Source organism: Bombina bombina, chromosome 12 (assembly GCF_027579735.1).
Source record: "Bombina bombina isolate aBomBom1 chromosome 12, aBomBom1.pri, whole genome shotgun sequence".
NCBI classification, from domain to species: domain Eukaryota; kingdom Metazoa; phylum Chordata; class Amphibia; order Anura; family Bombinatoridae; genus Bombina; species Bombina bombina.
Genome location: NC_069510.1, coordinates 46,791,634 through 46,808,246, shown reverse-complemented (window position 1 = coordinate 46,808,246; position 16,613 = coordinate 46,791,634). Strand labels below are relative to the sequence as shown.

At 38.2% G+C, this 16,613-nt stretch overlaps 1 protein-coding gene and 1 long non-coding RNA gene across 2 annotated transcripts in view; one reads left to right on the top strand and one right to left on the bottom strand.

The window, feature by feature from the left end:
• Positions 1 to 6,581: 6,581 nt before the first annotated feature.
• On the top strand, positions 6,582 to 10,418 carry LOC128642951 (tubulin beta-4B chain). Its single transcript, XM_053695850.1, has 4 exons — positions 6,582 to 6,735; positions 8,514 to 8,622; positions 8,884 to 8,994; positions 9,199 to 10,418. Exons 1-4 carry the CDS (start codon positions 6,679 to 6,681, stop codon positions 10,257 to 10,259), a joined length of 1,338 nt encoding a protein of 445 aa, XP_053551825.1. The 5' UTR covers positions 6,582 to 6,678; the 3' UTR covers positions 10,260 to 10,418.
• LOC128642952 (uncharacterized) overlaps positions 10,278 to 16,613 on the bottom strand; it is a 30,798-nt gene continuing 24,462 nt past the window's right edge. Inside the window, exon 3 of the long non-coding RNA XR_008399735.1 lies at positions 10,278 to 10,512. This is a non-coding gene — a long non-coding RNA (uncharacterized LOC128642952). The remainder of the gene's footprint in view (positions 10,513 to 16,613) is intronic.

The following is a 16,613-nucleotide window of genomic DNA, read 5'->3' as shown; positions in this document are numbered from 1 at the left end:
TTTAATAATAAGGGCTTTAGCTTTTTTTAGCACTTCGTTATTATGTGATTGATAACCCCTACTCACGAGCCATTGGGCCAGCGCAAGCAGCGAGTGGCATTGCACAAGCAAACGTTTGTGCAATGTTAAATATTGGCAGAGCATTGCTGCAATATGCTGCCCGCATTCTGTGATCCCGGGCGGACAGGTTTCCGTAAATGAATACTGTCCGTCCGGCAGATGCGGACCATTGTATTAACCCTAAACAGCCATGGCATACGATCAACCTCTGTAAGTTGCAAATTCACTTTCTAATACGATTCTGCCCCAGAAAAGTTAGTCTAGTTCATTCTAGTGAATAAAATTCTTTTAAAGGGACAACAAAATCAAAATTGAACTTTCATTATTCAGAAAAAGCATGCAATTTGAGACAACTTTCCAGTTGACTTTTAGGGGCCTTGATGCAGCTATTCCCGCGCAAGCCTTCAGGCCCGCTGGAAACAGGAGTTAAGAATCAGCGGTCTTAAGAACAGCAATCAGCCTGATCGGGTTGATTGACACCCTCTGCTAGCGGCCGATTGGATCATGTCCGTCAGCACTTTCATAAATCGGCCCTTATTATCTAATTTGTTGAAAAGCATTCCTAGGTAGGGTCAAGAGCAGAAATGCTATCTACTGATTGGTGACTGAACATTTATTCCTCTTGTCATTGCTCACCTGATCTGCTCAACTAGTTCCCAACAAAGGATACCAAGAGAATGAAGCAAATTTGATAATAAATTGGAAAGTTCCTTAACATTATACAATGTATCAGAATCATGAAAGAAAATGTTATGTCCTTTTAATCTGATAAAGCATGAATAATCAACTGCTTACAGATCAGCTGAAGCGCTGGGTGGGTGTGCTACCATTTTAAAGAAGGATGCTTATCAAAAAAAAAGGGAGATGAAACACACTTTTTTTTTTTTTTTTGTGATTCAGACAGAGCATGTGATTTTAAGCAACTTTCCATTTTACTTATATGATCTAATTTGCTTATTTTTCTTGGTTGAAAAGCATACCTAGGTAGGCTCAGCAAAAGCAATACATTACTGGGAGCCAGCTGCTGATTGGTAACTGCACATAAATGGCTCTTGTCATTGGTTCCCCCAGATGTTTTCCGTTAGCTCCCAGGCCAATAGTGCATTGCTGCTCCTTCAACAAGGGATGCCAAGAGAATAAAGCTAATTTGATCAAAGAAGTAAACTGAAAGTTGTTTAAAATCACATGCTTTATCGAATTAATGAAAGAAAAAAATTGTGTTTCATGTCCCTTTAAAGGGACAGTCAACCCAAAATGGGTTCTAACTCATACATATAGACTTTCAAACGATTATTATTTTGCAATGTAGCCGAATTTTCCACAATATGTTGTTAGCATATAAGCATGCAACATTCTACAGAGAACCTTATAGCAGTTTCCTGTGTTGTATTCACAGTCAATTGTTTTTTGCAGCTTAGTGCAAATGTTTGTTACAAACATACACAGACAGCCTAGGTTTTATTGCTATGGTAACAACTTCCTGGAGCATTAAAGGGACATTCCAATCAAAATATAAATATACATAGATTAATTACATCTTTGAATAGAAACTTATTAGCAATATACATGTATTAGCAAAAATACTTCTAGTAAAAGTTAGCACTGTTTTAGTATTGACATTTTTCTCTGCACGTGCATGTGAAGCATAGCTAGATATTCTCACTGCACCCACATTTTAAATATTGCAGCTGCTCAGATCATCACTGGGGCTTGTATCATGTCAGCAATTAACAAATGGAGTCATTACCAGATGGTACAAGCACCTTAGGCTCTCAGAACAAGTGTTGTGTTTAAAATGCTGGTGCATGGTGCATACTTAAATACACTTTTGAAACAGCTATAGCTTTTATTAGAAGCATTTTTGCTAATGCATGTATATTACAAAAATGCTTCTGTTTAATACCGAAATGCACTCATGTGATTTCCAATTTTGGCTGGAATATCCCTTTAAGATGCTAACACACCTGGTAAATGTGTAGCAAGTGATAGCGCTTAGTGTAATTGTTATATTACAGGCCCTAATAATGATCAGAAAAATATAAAGAAAATGTGTACTACAGAGTCTAGTGACCTTGATTGCAAACGAAAGGCAATCACACGTTTTATAAGTATTTTATGTTCAATTGTGCATGAAAAAAACATCTATTTAAAGCAAATTTGATTCATTCACATTAGTATGTGAGCGATAGAGATTTTTAGATTTGTGAATTAAAAGGATAGAAAACTGAAACATTTTTATGTAATTCAGACAGAGCAAATAATTAAAAAATAATGTTTCCAATATCAAATTTGCTCTGTTCCTATGTTATCCTTTGTTGAAGAGATACCTAGGTAGGTGGCTGCAGCACTAAATGGCAGGACATAGTGTTGCCATCTAGTGCTCTTGCAAATGGATAACATTCTTGCAAAAATGCTGCCATATAATGATCCAGACACATGCACGCTCCTGAGCTTATGTCCCTGATTTTCAACAAAAGATACCAAAACAAATTCTGAATGTTTTCTGCACTCTGTCGAGATAATGTTTAAGTAACCATGGAAACACAAACAAAAATGCAAAGACCATGTGGTGGCCGGAACTAAATTCACTTGTTGCAACAAATTATTCAATTCCAGTTTTCAGCAGATTAGCTAGGAGATTATCCTCGTAGAAGAAAGGAAACAGGAATTGTTCATTTTAAAGGGATATTCCAGCCAAAATTGGAATCCATGTCGATGCATTTCAGTTTTGAATAGAAGCATTTTTGGAATATACATGCATTAGCAAAAATGCTTCTAATAAAAGCTATAGCGGTTTCAAAAGTGTATTTAAGTATGCGCCGTGCACCAGCATTTTAAACACAGCACTTGTCAGAGAGCCTTAGGTGCTTGTACCATCTGGTAATAATTGAATTTGTTAATTGCTGACATAAGCCCCACTGGCACACTGATCAGCTGTAGTATATAAAATGCTGGTGCACTGAGAATATCTAGCTATGCTTCACATGCACGTGCAGAGAAAAATGTTAACACTAAAACAGTGATAACGTTTACTAGAAGCATTTTTGCCACTACATGTATATTGCAAATATGTTTCTATTCAAAGATGTAATTCATCTGTGTGCATTTACATTTTTACCGTAATGTCCCTTTAATTAGCAAATTCATTCTACTACTAAAACAAATTTAAAGGGACAGTAAAGTCAGAATTAAAAGAAAACAGATTAGATACAGCATGAAACGTTAAGCAACTTTCCAAATTACTTCTATTATTTTTGTATAGTTCTCTTGGTATTCCTTGTTAAAGAGCTAACGTATGTGAGCTCAGGAGCGTGCATGTGTCTTTGGCCATCTGGCAGCAGAGTTTGCAACATTATTTATTGACTTGTTATAAATAGTTGCAAACAATGCTGCCATAGACTGCAAAGACATGTGATTGCTCCTAAACTTCTATCAGCCTACCTAGCTTTACTCTTCAACTAAGGATACCAAGAGAACAAACCAAAATTTGGATAATAGAAATAAATTAGAAACTTGTTTTACGTCTCGTGCTCTATTTGAATCATGAAAGTTTAATTTTGACTTTACTGTCCTTTTAAAGTACATGACCTATGCTTCAATACAACCTACAATTACATTTATATATGCAAAATATCACATTTGCCTATCAGTGCAAACTCGAGATGATGTTTTGTTCATGTGTTTATTTTTATGCTTTAATGTATTTAAAAAGATTATGAACCTATATCAGAAAAAGCAAATAGACAAAGGTTAACAGAAATAATGATCTCTGACTAAAAAAAATCAAATCAATGTTTCTCAGTGTGCATATAAAGTTTTAAATGTTTATTATTTTTTTTTTGACTCTGTGATATGTGAACAATAACATTAGTGTTTTTTATTAAGAAGTGTGTGATTATACTATGTATTTAGAAAATAGCAAAGTAATGTAAATAGTACTAAATGTTTAATATTTCACCGAAATGGCTTGTACATATTGAAAAGAAGGTTTTGAAGGCGGAGAATTCTGTTTAAATCCCATGGAGTGTATTCTCCAATCATGCACAGCCGGAAGAAGCCCGAATGAACCACGGGTGAAACGCGCGTAGCTTGTTTGTATGTTGGAGCGGTGCAACAGCTGAGCACCGCCTAACAGCTAACCCCCCAAGAGAAGTAACATCTCCGCTAAAGGAAAAGGTGTGCGGATGCACTTAAAGAGCCGACAACTGCGGAGAAGGAGTAAAGGTGATAAATTTGAAAGTCCAATTCCGGTCCTGATGATCGAATTACTGGATGTAACGAGCAGGTAGTTTTGTGCACCATAACACCAAGTGAACAGGTACTTGTTTATCGTGTAATAGTATGCTGAACAAAGCTGTTACAAGCAAGATATAAATGATATTGTGAACTTGCCAATTTATGATATCTTGCTGAAATTGATACAAGTTGCAATCCTGTATTGAGAGTGTTGTGAACTTTGGTGCCGCACCTGCATTTAACGTTCATTCTCATTGTTGGATTACAAATATTCTATTAAGTGGCATAATGATTTACAATTTCAAATATACCGGATTACTAACGGACTAACCTATGTACTCTTATCTACAACCCGAGTTGTGAACTAATAGCTCTAATATTTGGGGGTAATGCTAATAATACATTGTATTGCTGTGATGCATATATAAACAAATTTATTCACGCACTTTAGAGAGTATGTTTCTTATTTATATATTGTATTTTTGACCCATACTTAATCCAGAGACTAGTACTAAACTGTTCATTACATAGTTTGTTGCTGGACTAATAAGGGTACTTTTTCTCTCTTTTTCTATATATATTAACTATATACCCTTACCGTGCACTACACAGAAAAGTGTATCCTTATATAGGATACACGATCTTTATTTTCTGTGTATATAACTGTGAAATCTATTAGACTAGGGGTGCTGGTACAAAATATGTATTATATATATATATATATATATATATATATATATATCTCAACTATATATCTATCTAATCTATCTGTATATATCTATCTTATAACTATCTATCAACTATATATTTATCTCTATATATCTATCTATCTCTATCAATCTATCTAATCTATCTCTATATATCTATCTATCTCTATATATCTATCTATCTCTATAAATCTATCTATCTCTATCTATCAAAACTTGACAAATCCTGTTGAGAGATGTGGTTCATTAGATTATACCCTGGCTACCATTCTATGTATTAGAAAAATAATAATAATAAGAATGTAAACATGACACAGTGCTACATTTTTAGGAGTCTGATGTTTCTATATACAGTATAGATATACAAGGAATAAAACAATATTGTATATATGGTATATAGAAACATCAGACTTATAAAATTGTAGCAGTGTGTCATGTTTACATTATTACTATTATTATATTTCTAATACATAGAATGGTAGCCAGGGTATAATCTAATGAACCACATCTCTCAACAGGATTTATCAAGTTTTGATAGATAGATTGATATAGATAGAGATAAATAGATAGATTACTAATTTTCTTTATTTATAAAGCGCCAGCAGATTACTTGTCGCTTCCCATGGGTACAATTGTAAAAGTACAACAGAGAAACAATACAAGACAAAAATACAGAGACATACAGGGGGAACTGAGCCCCCTATTCCTGTGGGAATTTACAATCTAGATATTATACATGGGACATATCCAGGGCCTTGTTTTTCTTTCCTTTTTTTTAATACCTAGGATTCTCCACAGTATATGTAATAAAATGATATACTGTATGTAAAGATGAGTGGATAAAGTATTTATAAGCAAGCTTATATGTGTAAATTTATTAAATACATTCACATTGTGTGAATATTGCTTTAGATTTAATGTTTCAATGGTAATATCTTATCCAAGTACCTACCTACATAATGTTTATAGAAAATATACACACCAGGCAGATGGGGAAACCATGGCCACGGTTTATGTTTAGGAATGTGTTGTTATTTAATTCACTGGTTGTGGTAATAGAGTATGGCTTGTCTGAACAGGACAAGTAACCAGGATAAACAGAAACAGGAGAGGCCTACTACGCGGGAAGCCACAGGTGCCTTGTAACTAAGGCTCCCCTCACAACCGTAATAAGCGTAAGGGACCACTCATTATCAGGGAACTCCGCGAAACTAAAGGCGTAGTTACGTTTGTGATTTGGGAGAAGGCCGTCTACTCACTAAACTTGGCCCCGCGAGCGCATTGCAGTGGTTACTAAGACGCTAAAGTTGATCCCACCTACTCTTAACACAATCAACCAAACAGGAGGCCAGTCAATCATTTGAATCCCACCAATCAGCAGCGTTCTGCGGCGACAGTAAGGTGATTTTGACAGCTACCTCTCAACGAATTAGAATTAGACCACGAAATGATGCCGTTTTTGATTGATAGCTCATTATCCAATCAACCCTATAGACTGCATGCGACTATAAACCCGCCTCCCCTGTCTCCACCAATAGGCTGTAAGTTCTCACTCTCGTCAACTTTCCAGACCCGCCTATAAAAGGAGCTGTTTCTGACGGTTGGAGTCAGTTGCTCTTCGAATCCTTTGGGGATCTTGTGGTAAGCTGTTTGCCTTCTATAACAACCCGGCAACATGAGGGAAATCGTGCATCTTCAGGCTGGACAGTGCGGCAATCAAATTGGAGCTAAGGTGAGATTCGCGTTTTTTATCCATTACAGTCATTTTATTTTACCTCGGCATAACAGGCAATTTCATGGTTTTTATGCTTATTTTTGTTTGTTTTTCTACATTTCTCTCAAATATTTTGTCTTATTGGCTTAGTTTTTCTTATTCTTTATGCACATATATTGCTTTCTATTTAACTTTCTCATTGAAAGGAACCCGTTTTTTTTGCTATTATAGGGGGGTTAAAAGCTTAACGGTTTTTCGCGCCCCCCCTTTCGTGCCAGCCACGCCTCTTGGTGGTCTCGTGCTGCACTGTTGTGAGACCAGAAAGGGGCGTGGCTTCACTCAGGGGAGCGTAACTGTCAATCACTAAATTTAATTTAAATCTGATTCGTGTTGGCGGTTGCCGGAAATGCACCTGGCTTGGCGGGCAGGTGTGATAGGAAAATGCTTAGATGGATTGCTAATTAAATGAGAGGCTGACTGATACTGAGCTGTTTGTTTTACTAAAGTGCTATTTATTAAACTACAAGAAGGCAAACAACGTTTTAAGTGAATCATGTGGCTTTTACGGTGGACAGTTAACACTTATCATTAACTCCTACAGCCCTAATTTCATGTCTGTATATCGTTAGCAATTTGTTTTGTGTGTAACGCTCATGTAGAACACTAACATGAACTGTTAACGGTTAATGCTTTAAACATTGGTGATTAACTGTTCTACAGAACTAAACTGTTAATGTTGTGTAGCCATTGCACTACCAATTAGTGAAACAAACAACATCGCTATAACACCACTGAGGGGTGGTTAGGAGCAATATGTTGCTGCAGATTTGAATACAGTATATTATAACTATTAGACTATGTTCATAGTCTTTTAGATGTATGGTAGAAATATTATTACTCCATACAAAACTCACTGTTGCTTTCTATATTCAGTTAATGGAACACCCATTTCTATTGTCTGAATCTATATGGTCAGGCTTTTGGCTGTCTGTGCAGTTTTATTGCTTGATCTATTGTATTAAGCATATTTGCATCTAGTTTAAAGGGACACTGTACCCAACATTTTTCTTGTGATTCAGATTGAGCATGACATTTTAAGCAACTTTCTAATTTACTCCTATTAAATGTTCTTCATTCTCTTGGTATCTTTATTTGAAAAGCAAGTTTAGATGCTGGCCCATTTTTGGTGAACAACCTGGGTTGTTCTTGCTGATTGGTGGATAAATTCATCCACCAATAAAGTGCTGTCCAGAGTATTGAAACCAAAAAAACTTAGATGCTTTCTTTTTCAAATAATAGCAAGAGAGAAGAAAAATTGATAATAGGAGTAAATTAGAAAGTTGCTTAAAATTGCATGCTCTTTCTGAATGACAGAAGAAAAATTTTGGGTTCAGTGTCCCTTTAAGCTTTGATGCAAGCTTGTCGTGTGATTACAAAAATCAGGCTTTTCTAGATACTCCTTCCTAAACTAACTTGTTTAACTGGCATCAGATCTGCTTTTCCCCAAGCTTTGTAATATCTGTAATTTGATTTAAATGTGTTTTGAGCTGGGATTTCCTTAAATCTCTACAGTATGCAATTGTGATGCACAAATGCAGCTTTTGAACTGGTTTGTCTTTATTTTACTAAACCTAAGTACTCTAATTTCTTTGAGTGACTTTACAATTAATACTAGCCTTTACTGCTGACTTGACAACCTTATTTTGTTGACTAGTTTAATTGGCAATTAATGCAATGTTGTAGAATGATTCACACTGTGATATGTAACAGAAGAATAAAACTTTTTTGTTTTTTAGTTCTGGGAAGTTATCAGCGATGAGCATGGCATTGACCCAACTGGTACATACCATGGTGACAGTGATCTGCAGCTAGAAAGGATAAACGTCTACTACAATGAAGCAACAGGTAACCCAGTATTCTTGTAGATTTGCTTTGTTCTATGTATGTTTTTAGGGACACTAACTTTTATGATTTAGTTTTTTTATGTATATTACACTCTGCATAACTAGCTCCTACTGAGCATGTGCACAAGCTCACAGGGTATAAGTATTCTAGTCTGTGATTGTCAAATGATACATGGGGCTGTAAAATGGGAGACACTAATACATTGATTAGTTATGTAATCTTACTGTGGTCCTTAAGTTACAACTATAACTTTTGTCTTAGGAGGCAAATATGTTCCCCGTGCTGTTCTTGTGGATCTTGAGCCTGGAACCATGGATTCTGTTCGCTCCGGACCATTTGGGCAGATCTTCAGACCAGACAACTTTGTGTTTGGTAAGTACATGTGTATCCACAACCCCAGAACCTACTGAACATTTGGATTCAGCAAAAAGCTTTGTCTTCTAGATGTTGTAAGGGACTGATATGAAGTATGATCTCTCGATCATATTTTAATCTAGCATTGTATAATAAAGAAACTTTTTTTTTTTTTTTTTTTTTTTTTGTTAAACAACTTCAACTGTCTTATTCTATCTCCAGGTCAGAGTGGAGCTGGAAACAACTGGGCTAAAGGTCACTACACAGAAGGAGCAGAGCTGGTTGACTCTGTGTTGGATGTTGTAAGGAAGGAAGCAGAAAGCTGTGACTGTCTCCAGGGCTTCCAGCTCACCCACTCCTTGGGTGGTGGTACTGGCTCCGGCATGGGTACACTTCTCATCAGCAAGATCAGAGAGGAATACCCAGACAGAATCATGAACACTTTCAGCGTTGTGCCCTCCCCAAAAGTATCTGACACTGTAGTAGAGCCTTACAATGCAACCCTGTCTGTGCACCAACTTGTAGAGAACACTGATGAAACATATTGCATAGATAATGAAGCCCTCTATGACATCTGCTTCAGAACACTGAAGCTTACCACTCCCACTTATGGTGACCTCAACCATCTGGTTTCTGCCACCATGAGTGGTGTAACCACCTGCCTACGCTTCCCTGGTCAGCTGAATGCTGACTTGCGTAAACTAGCTGTTAACATGGTTCCCTTCCCCCGTCTGCACTTTTTCATGCCTGGTTTTGCCCCACTCACCAGCCGTGGCAGCCAACAGTATCGTGCCTTAACTGTGCCAGAGCTGACACAGCAAATGTTTGATGCAAAGAATATGATGGCTGCCTGTGACCCTCGTCATGGTCGCTATCTTACTGTTGCTGCTGTGTTCAGAGGCCGTATGTCCATGAAAGAGGTGGATGAGCAGATGCTTAATGTTCAGAACAAGAACAGCAGCTACTTTGTAGAATGGATCCCCAACAACGTCAAAACCGCTGTCTGTGACATCCCACCCCGTGGTCTTAAAATGTCTGCTACCTTCATTGGTAACAGCACAGCCATTCAGGAACTGTTCAAACGCATCTCTGAGCAGTTCACTGCCATGTTCCGCAGAAAGGCCTTCTTGCACTGGTACACTGGGGAGGGTATGGATGAGATGGAATTCACTGAGGCAGAGAGCAACATGAATGATTTGGTATCGGAATACCAACAGTACCAGGATGCTACTGCAGAAGAAGAGGGAGAGTTTGAGGAGGAGGCTGAGGAAGAAGCAGCATAAAGCTGTGGTTTTACAGCCTTTTAATTTATAAGCTTTCAAGAACTGTTCATGCAACTCCTGTTTTCTAATGTTTGTCTTTTATTTGTGTTTGCTCGTTCTCTTCTGTTACGTTACATGCTGTACAGATCTTACACCACAATTAAAGCAGTTTTCATAGTAGCTTGCCTTGGTGTTTATGTAGTTTATCACAGATACTGATGGTAAAGATGTCTTGTGCTGTTTCCAAATGTTTCTCCTAAGCTGTCTCTTAAACCTGACGGATAAAGAGAAAAAAATGTTTTTATTAAAATGATAATTGTTTATAAATAGTCTTCACAAGTTAAGTGTTACTTGTTGCCCATAAGGTAAACTATACTGCTGTTTGGAAAATTAACATCCTGTATCACTATTAAGGTAGGTACAACTGCTCACTACTTCTCAACAAGGTTTTAACACACTAATGAAGTTTAAAATTACATGCTCTATGGTTAAAAAAAAAAAAAAATCTTTGTTTTTCACATCCCTTGTAATAGAATTAGTCTGTTTTCTAAGGTAGCACCTGCAGCAGGTTCTCTGCCCTAGCATTAAAGAGACAGCAAAAAAATGACATACTTAAATTATTTCTACATATACTAACTCCACCCAATATCACAATCTGGGCTGCATCTAGGCACTCTGCTTAATAGCATTGACTGTCTGAATTCAATTAGTGAGTCTTTTGCAACTAGAGATGCCGTTAATGCAGCCCAGATCATGTCATCAGTGGGCACAGCTTGGCAGACATGTCAAAGTGACCAGAAAAGATTATTTTTAAAAATAGAAATCTGCTTGAATAGAAACAGTGCAAGAGGATATTTGCAGCTAAGGCTGTCCCTTTAAGTTATTATTATATAATATGTATTAGTCCAGATATTTTCCCTTTCTACACTTGAAGCAATGCTTTTGTACTTAACAGTGTAAGTGTAGGCTGGATTAGATCTTGGAATAGGTCTTAAGTCTCACCCATAGGTCTCAAATAGGTTTTTAAGTGATCAGCTAAGAGCTGACAGGATTTTTTTATTTTATTCTATACAGCTAACCACTGATGTTTGTACATCTGCCCCTAAAACTAAAGCATTTTAGTTCTATCTTGAACAGAAGCTTTAACTTGTCCTTAACGCAAACATTCAAGGTATATGCTTTATGCATGAAGGTAAGTTTTTGGTTTTTTAATGTAAGTTTAGATGCCGGCCCATTTTTGTCGAATAACCTGGGTTATTCTTGCTGATTGGTGGATAAATTCATCCACCAATAAAAGTGCTGGCCAGAGTTCTGAAGCTTAGATGCCTTCTTTTTTAAATAAAGATAGCAAGTGAATGAAGAAAAATTAATAGAAGTAAATTAGAGTTGCTTAAAATTGCTGCTCTATCTGAATCAAGAGAAATTTGGGTTCAGTTTCCCTTTAACTGCTTTAAAGTGAAGGTAAACTTTCATGAATGAGTTTTTTTTTTTTTTTTTTTTTTTTATCCTATTTAAAAACGGGCAATGTGCCCCTGTTTATATATAAAAAAAAAAAATGGGCTTTCATTCACCAGGTTATCTTAACTTTAAATAGGCCAAAGTTTCTCAAGTAGACTGAAAATGTCAGGTTTTGATTATAGCTCAACTAGAGCGCAGGTTAAATAATCAGCTGATGGGTGAGAGCAGGCTAGTAACCATGGTTACTGATCAGCTGATTACTTCACCTGTGCACTGGCTCAGCAATGAGAACCTGGCCTGTTGGGGGTACTTTAGGTCTGTGGTTGAGAACTGTACACCTACTGTAGATGCATGACTCTTCATGCATGGGGATTGCCGATCAAATGCTGTTTTTGGTAATTCTCAACCACTAAAGGCTGAGGATAAGTGGCCTAGTGTGTAGCACTCCCAGGCTTCATGGGAGTGCCAGTGATCTCACAAATTTGTACGCTGGAGGTAAAGGTCATGCCCTTCCGCAGGTCAAGATAAGGGCCAAACAAAATAATTTTCATTCCTTTCAAAATTTTAAAGGTGGACCCTCTCCTTCCCCCTCCGCCACAAAGCAGAAGGGGAATTTTGCACAATCCAAGTCAGTCTGGAGTAACCAGACTTGGAATAAAGGTAAACAGGCCAAGAAGCCCTCTGCTGCTATTAAGACAGCATGAAGGGTCAGCCCCCGATCCGGGACCGGATCTAGTAGGGGGCAGACTTTCTCTCTTCGATCGGGCAAGGGATGTACAGGATCCCTGGGCGTTAGAAATCGTGACCCAGGGGGGGTATAGACTAGAATTCAAAGATTTTCTTCCAAGCGGGAGATTTCATCTTTCTTGTTTGTCTGTAGACTAGACAAAAAGAGAGGCATTCTTACGCTGTGTAAAAGACCTATATACCATGGGTGTAATCTGCCCAGTTCCAAAACTAGAACAGGGGCAGGGGTTTTACTCAAATCTGTTTGTGGTTCCCAAAAAAAGAGGGAACTTTCAGACCGATTTTAGATCTCAAATGTCTAAACAAACAGACCATTTGAACTATTTTACCAATGATCCAGGAAGGTCAATATATGACTACCGTGGATTTAAAGTGTGTATCTTCACATTCCTATTCACAGAGATCACCAATTTCTCAGGTTTGCCTTCCTGAACAAACACTACCAGTTTGTGGCCCTCCCCTTTGGGTTGGCCACAAATCCCAGAATCTTCACAAAGGTGCTAGGGTCCCTTCTGGCGGTTCTAAGACCGCGGGGCATAGCAGTGACGCCCTATCTGGATGATATTTTGATTCAGGCGTCATCTTACCAGCTAGCCAAATCTCACACGGACATCGTGTTGGCTTTTCTAAGAACTCACGGGTGAATATACAAAAGAGTTCAATTATTCCACTAACAAGAGTTCCATTCCTAGGAACTCTGATAGACTCGGTAGACATGAAAATATTTCTGACGGAGGACAGAAAGTCAAAAATCCTCTACTTGCCGAGCGCTTCAGTCCACTCCTCTGCCATCAGTGGCACAGTGTATGGAGGTAATTGGGTTAATGGTAGCGGCAATGGACATCATTCCGTTTGCTCGCTTACATCTCAGACCACTGCAACTGTGCCTGCTCAGACAGTGGAATGGGGATTATGCGGACTTATCTCCTCAGATAAATCTGGATCTAGAGACCAGAGACTCTCTTCTTTGGTTATCACAGGATCATCTGTCCCAGGGAATGTGCTTCCGCAGGCCAGCATGGGTCATAGTGACGACGGATGCCAGCCTCTCGGGTTGGGGTGCAGTCTGGAATTCCCTGAAGGCTCAGGGTGTTTGGACTCAGGAGGAGTCCCTATTACCAATCAATATTCTGAAACTGAGAGCGATATTCAACGCGCTTCAAGCGTGGCCTCAGTTGGCTTTTGGCCAAATTCATATGATTTCAGTCAGACAATATCACGACTGTAGCATAAATCAATCATTAAGGAGGAACAAAGAGTTCTCTAGCGATGATAGAGGTTTCCAAGATAATTCAATGGGCAGAGACTCACTCTTGCCATCTATCAGCAATCTATATCCCAGGAGTAGAGAACTGGGAAGCAGATTTTCTAAGTCGTCAGACTTTTCATCCGGGGGAGTGGGAGCTCCATCCGGAGGTGTTTGCGGCATTGATACGTCAATGGGGCACACTAGAATTGGATCTGATGGCATCTTGTCAGAATGCCAAACTTCCTTGTTACGGGTCCAGATCAAGGGATCCCCAAGCAGTACTGATAGATGCTCTAGCAGTACCTTGGTCGTTCGACCTGGCTTATGTTTTTCCCCCTTTTCCTCTCCTACCTCGTCTGATTGCCAGAATCAAACAGGAGAGGGCTTCGGTAATCTTGATAGCGCCTGCGTGGCCACGTAGGACTTGGTATGCAGATCTAGTGGAAATGTCATCTCTGCTAATGTGGAAACTGCCACTGAAACAGGACCTTCTCATTCAAGGTCCGTTCCTACATCCAAATCTAAATTCTCTGCAGCTGACTGGCTGGAGATTGAACGCTTGATTTTATCCAAGCGGGATTCTCCGAGTTGGTTGTCCTTGCTGATTGATGGATAAATCAATCCACCAATTAAAAAGTGCTGTCCAGAGTCATGAACCAAAAAAGCTTAGATCCCTTCTTTTTCAAATAATGATAGCAAGAGAACGAAGAAAAATTGATAATAGGAGTAAATTAGAAAGTTTCTTAAAATTGCATGCTCTCTCTGAATCACAAAAGAAAAAATTTAGGTTCAGTGTCCCTTTAACTCATGAGATTTCATAGTAAACTTCCTTAAACTGAATAGGGAAATAAAATGAGTGTGCACGAAAGCTCGCTCCTTCCGCTGTCCCGGGACAGACATACTGATTTGCTGCTTATAAGTCCTTTACAATGGGATGTGGCTACTGAGGAACTTTTGAGGTTAAATATCTTTCTTTTTTACATAGAGATGTTTAGGTGATATTTTCTAGTCAGCTTTTTAGCTATGCTGCATCACTTGCAAGTGTTTAAACATTTGGGTATCATGGCCCTTTAAACAAAAAAATACTGCTTCAATCAGCAACTGCATTTGCACAGCTGGTTGATGCGACTGCTGCTGGATTACTGGCTGTTCCCTCTACGGCTCCTGAGTGGTGAGAGTTGCAGGGTCTAAGAATTGGAGCATGTACCTTTAAAATTGCCTGCTCTATCTGAATCATGAAAATATAATTTTGTTCTCAAAGGGACATTCAAGTCAAAATAAACTTTTATGACTCAGATAGAGCAGCAGTTTTAAGACACTTCCCAATTTACTTCCATTATCAAATTTTGTACAGTCTTTTTATATTCACACTTTCTGGGGAACAAGATCCTACTGAGCATGTGTGGGTATACGTATACTTGTCTGTGATTGGCTGGTGTCTGTCACATGATACAGGGGTCCGGAAAATGGGAGAAAATAAAGACGTCAGAAAATATCTACTGCTTATTTTTTTTTATTGAGGTATACAGAGCATACAAAAACAAAATCAGATATTAATCATGGCAACACGCCTATAGACATACAACCAGACTCATACATATAATACATAGGCATGTCTTAGAAACCTTGAACCACAGTAGATCCTCATCGGGAGAATATGCACATAGCCATGTGTGATACCTCATTTTATGTATAAACATGTTAACTTGGACAAGTCAAAAATAACCTAATAAATGTGAATTCTGAGACCTGGTTTTTGTAGAAAGATTTTGAACAAGAACATGTAGGTCCTTGTGAGTCCACATCATTGAACTTCAGATACTATAGAAAACATCCCTCTAATATATAAAAAGTGCACATACCCCATTAAAGGGATAAATGGTGAGGACTACAGTGAGAGGGTGTTGAATTTAGTTTCTCAATATACCCTTAAGGTTACCCTTAAGGTTACTATAGGCCTGTGTGAAGCCTCGAATTGCAAACAATTTAAGTAAATTACTAATACCTACTCAGATAGGATCTAAAATTGTTTCTAAAAACTGATAGGCTCGTTAAATCCTCAGTAGTGCTACACTTAAAATTTACTGACCCTGGGCAACCAGCAGAAACAAATTTGCAGTAGAGCAACTACCTGGGCCTTAGGTAACTATTTACAGAGCATAGGAGGTGATATATAATGACAGCAACTTAGGACCTTCGTCGACCTATAAGTATCTGCCATAACAGCAACAGATAAAACTAGTTTTGTCCTATTCCTAAGGATTAACACTTATGCCTTATTTGAGATATATACGGCAGCCAAAAAAACGAGAGGAAGCTAAAAATGTGGCTGCGTTTATATAACGTATGTAGGATATTTGAGTGGCCGGAAAGGCCTTAGTCACAAGGAGTGCTAATATGCCCTACAGAGGCAGGAGCCAACTCAATATAATAATAATAAGGATTGAACATCGTAATCTAGATGATCTGTCAAACTTCTCTACAGTCTGGGGCCCCAGTGTTGCAGTGTGCAAGAAGGGTCAAAGAGCACAACATATACCTCTAACTCCGCTCTCCTTGACAAGTGCTATAATAATAATAAATAAGCCCACTTATATATGCCGTCTCGGCTGCTGACAGCAGAGGAGCTGCTTTGAGGTATACCAGGGAGTGTTATACATCTGGAAACAAACATAATTGGTTAATTCACCCCCTAACCTTCATCTATAACGTGCAGGAGGTAATATTGAATATGTAATGCATATTTAAACATATACTCCGTCTGTTCATCAGATAACATCAGCTCTTAAAGAACATATCTAATAAAATGCACAAGTATAAGTTCTAAAACAGCCTAATAATATATAATAAAAGTCACCCCTGCCCTACACAGCCTCCCAGGCCCTACAGTGAAAGATAAAGTACCCAGACAGTAGATGGTT

Coding starts and splice junctions, on each gene's coding strand:
- LOC128642951 (XM_053695850.1), top strand. CDS start 6,679: ATGAGGGAAATCGTGCATCTTCAGGCTGGACAGTGCGGCAATCAAATT. Junction 6,736..8,513: donor GCAATCAAATTGGAGCTAAG/GTGAGATTCGCG, acceptor TTTGTTTTTTAG/TTCTGGGAAGTTATCAGCGA. Junction 8,995..9,198: donor ACCAGACAACTTTGTGTTTG/GTAAGTACATGT, acceptor TTCTATCTCCAG/GTCAGAGTGGAGCTGGAAAC.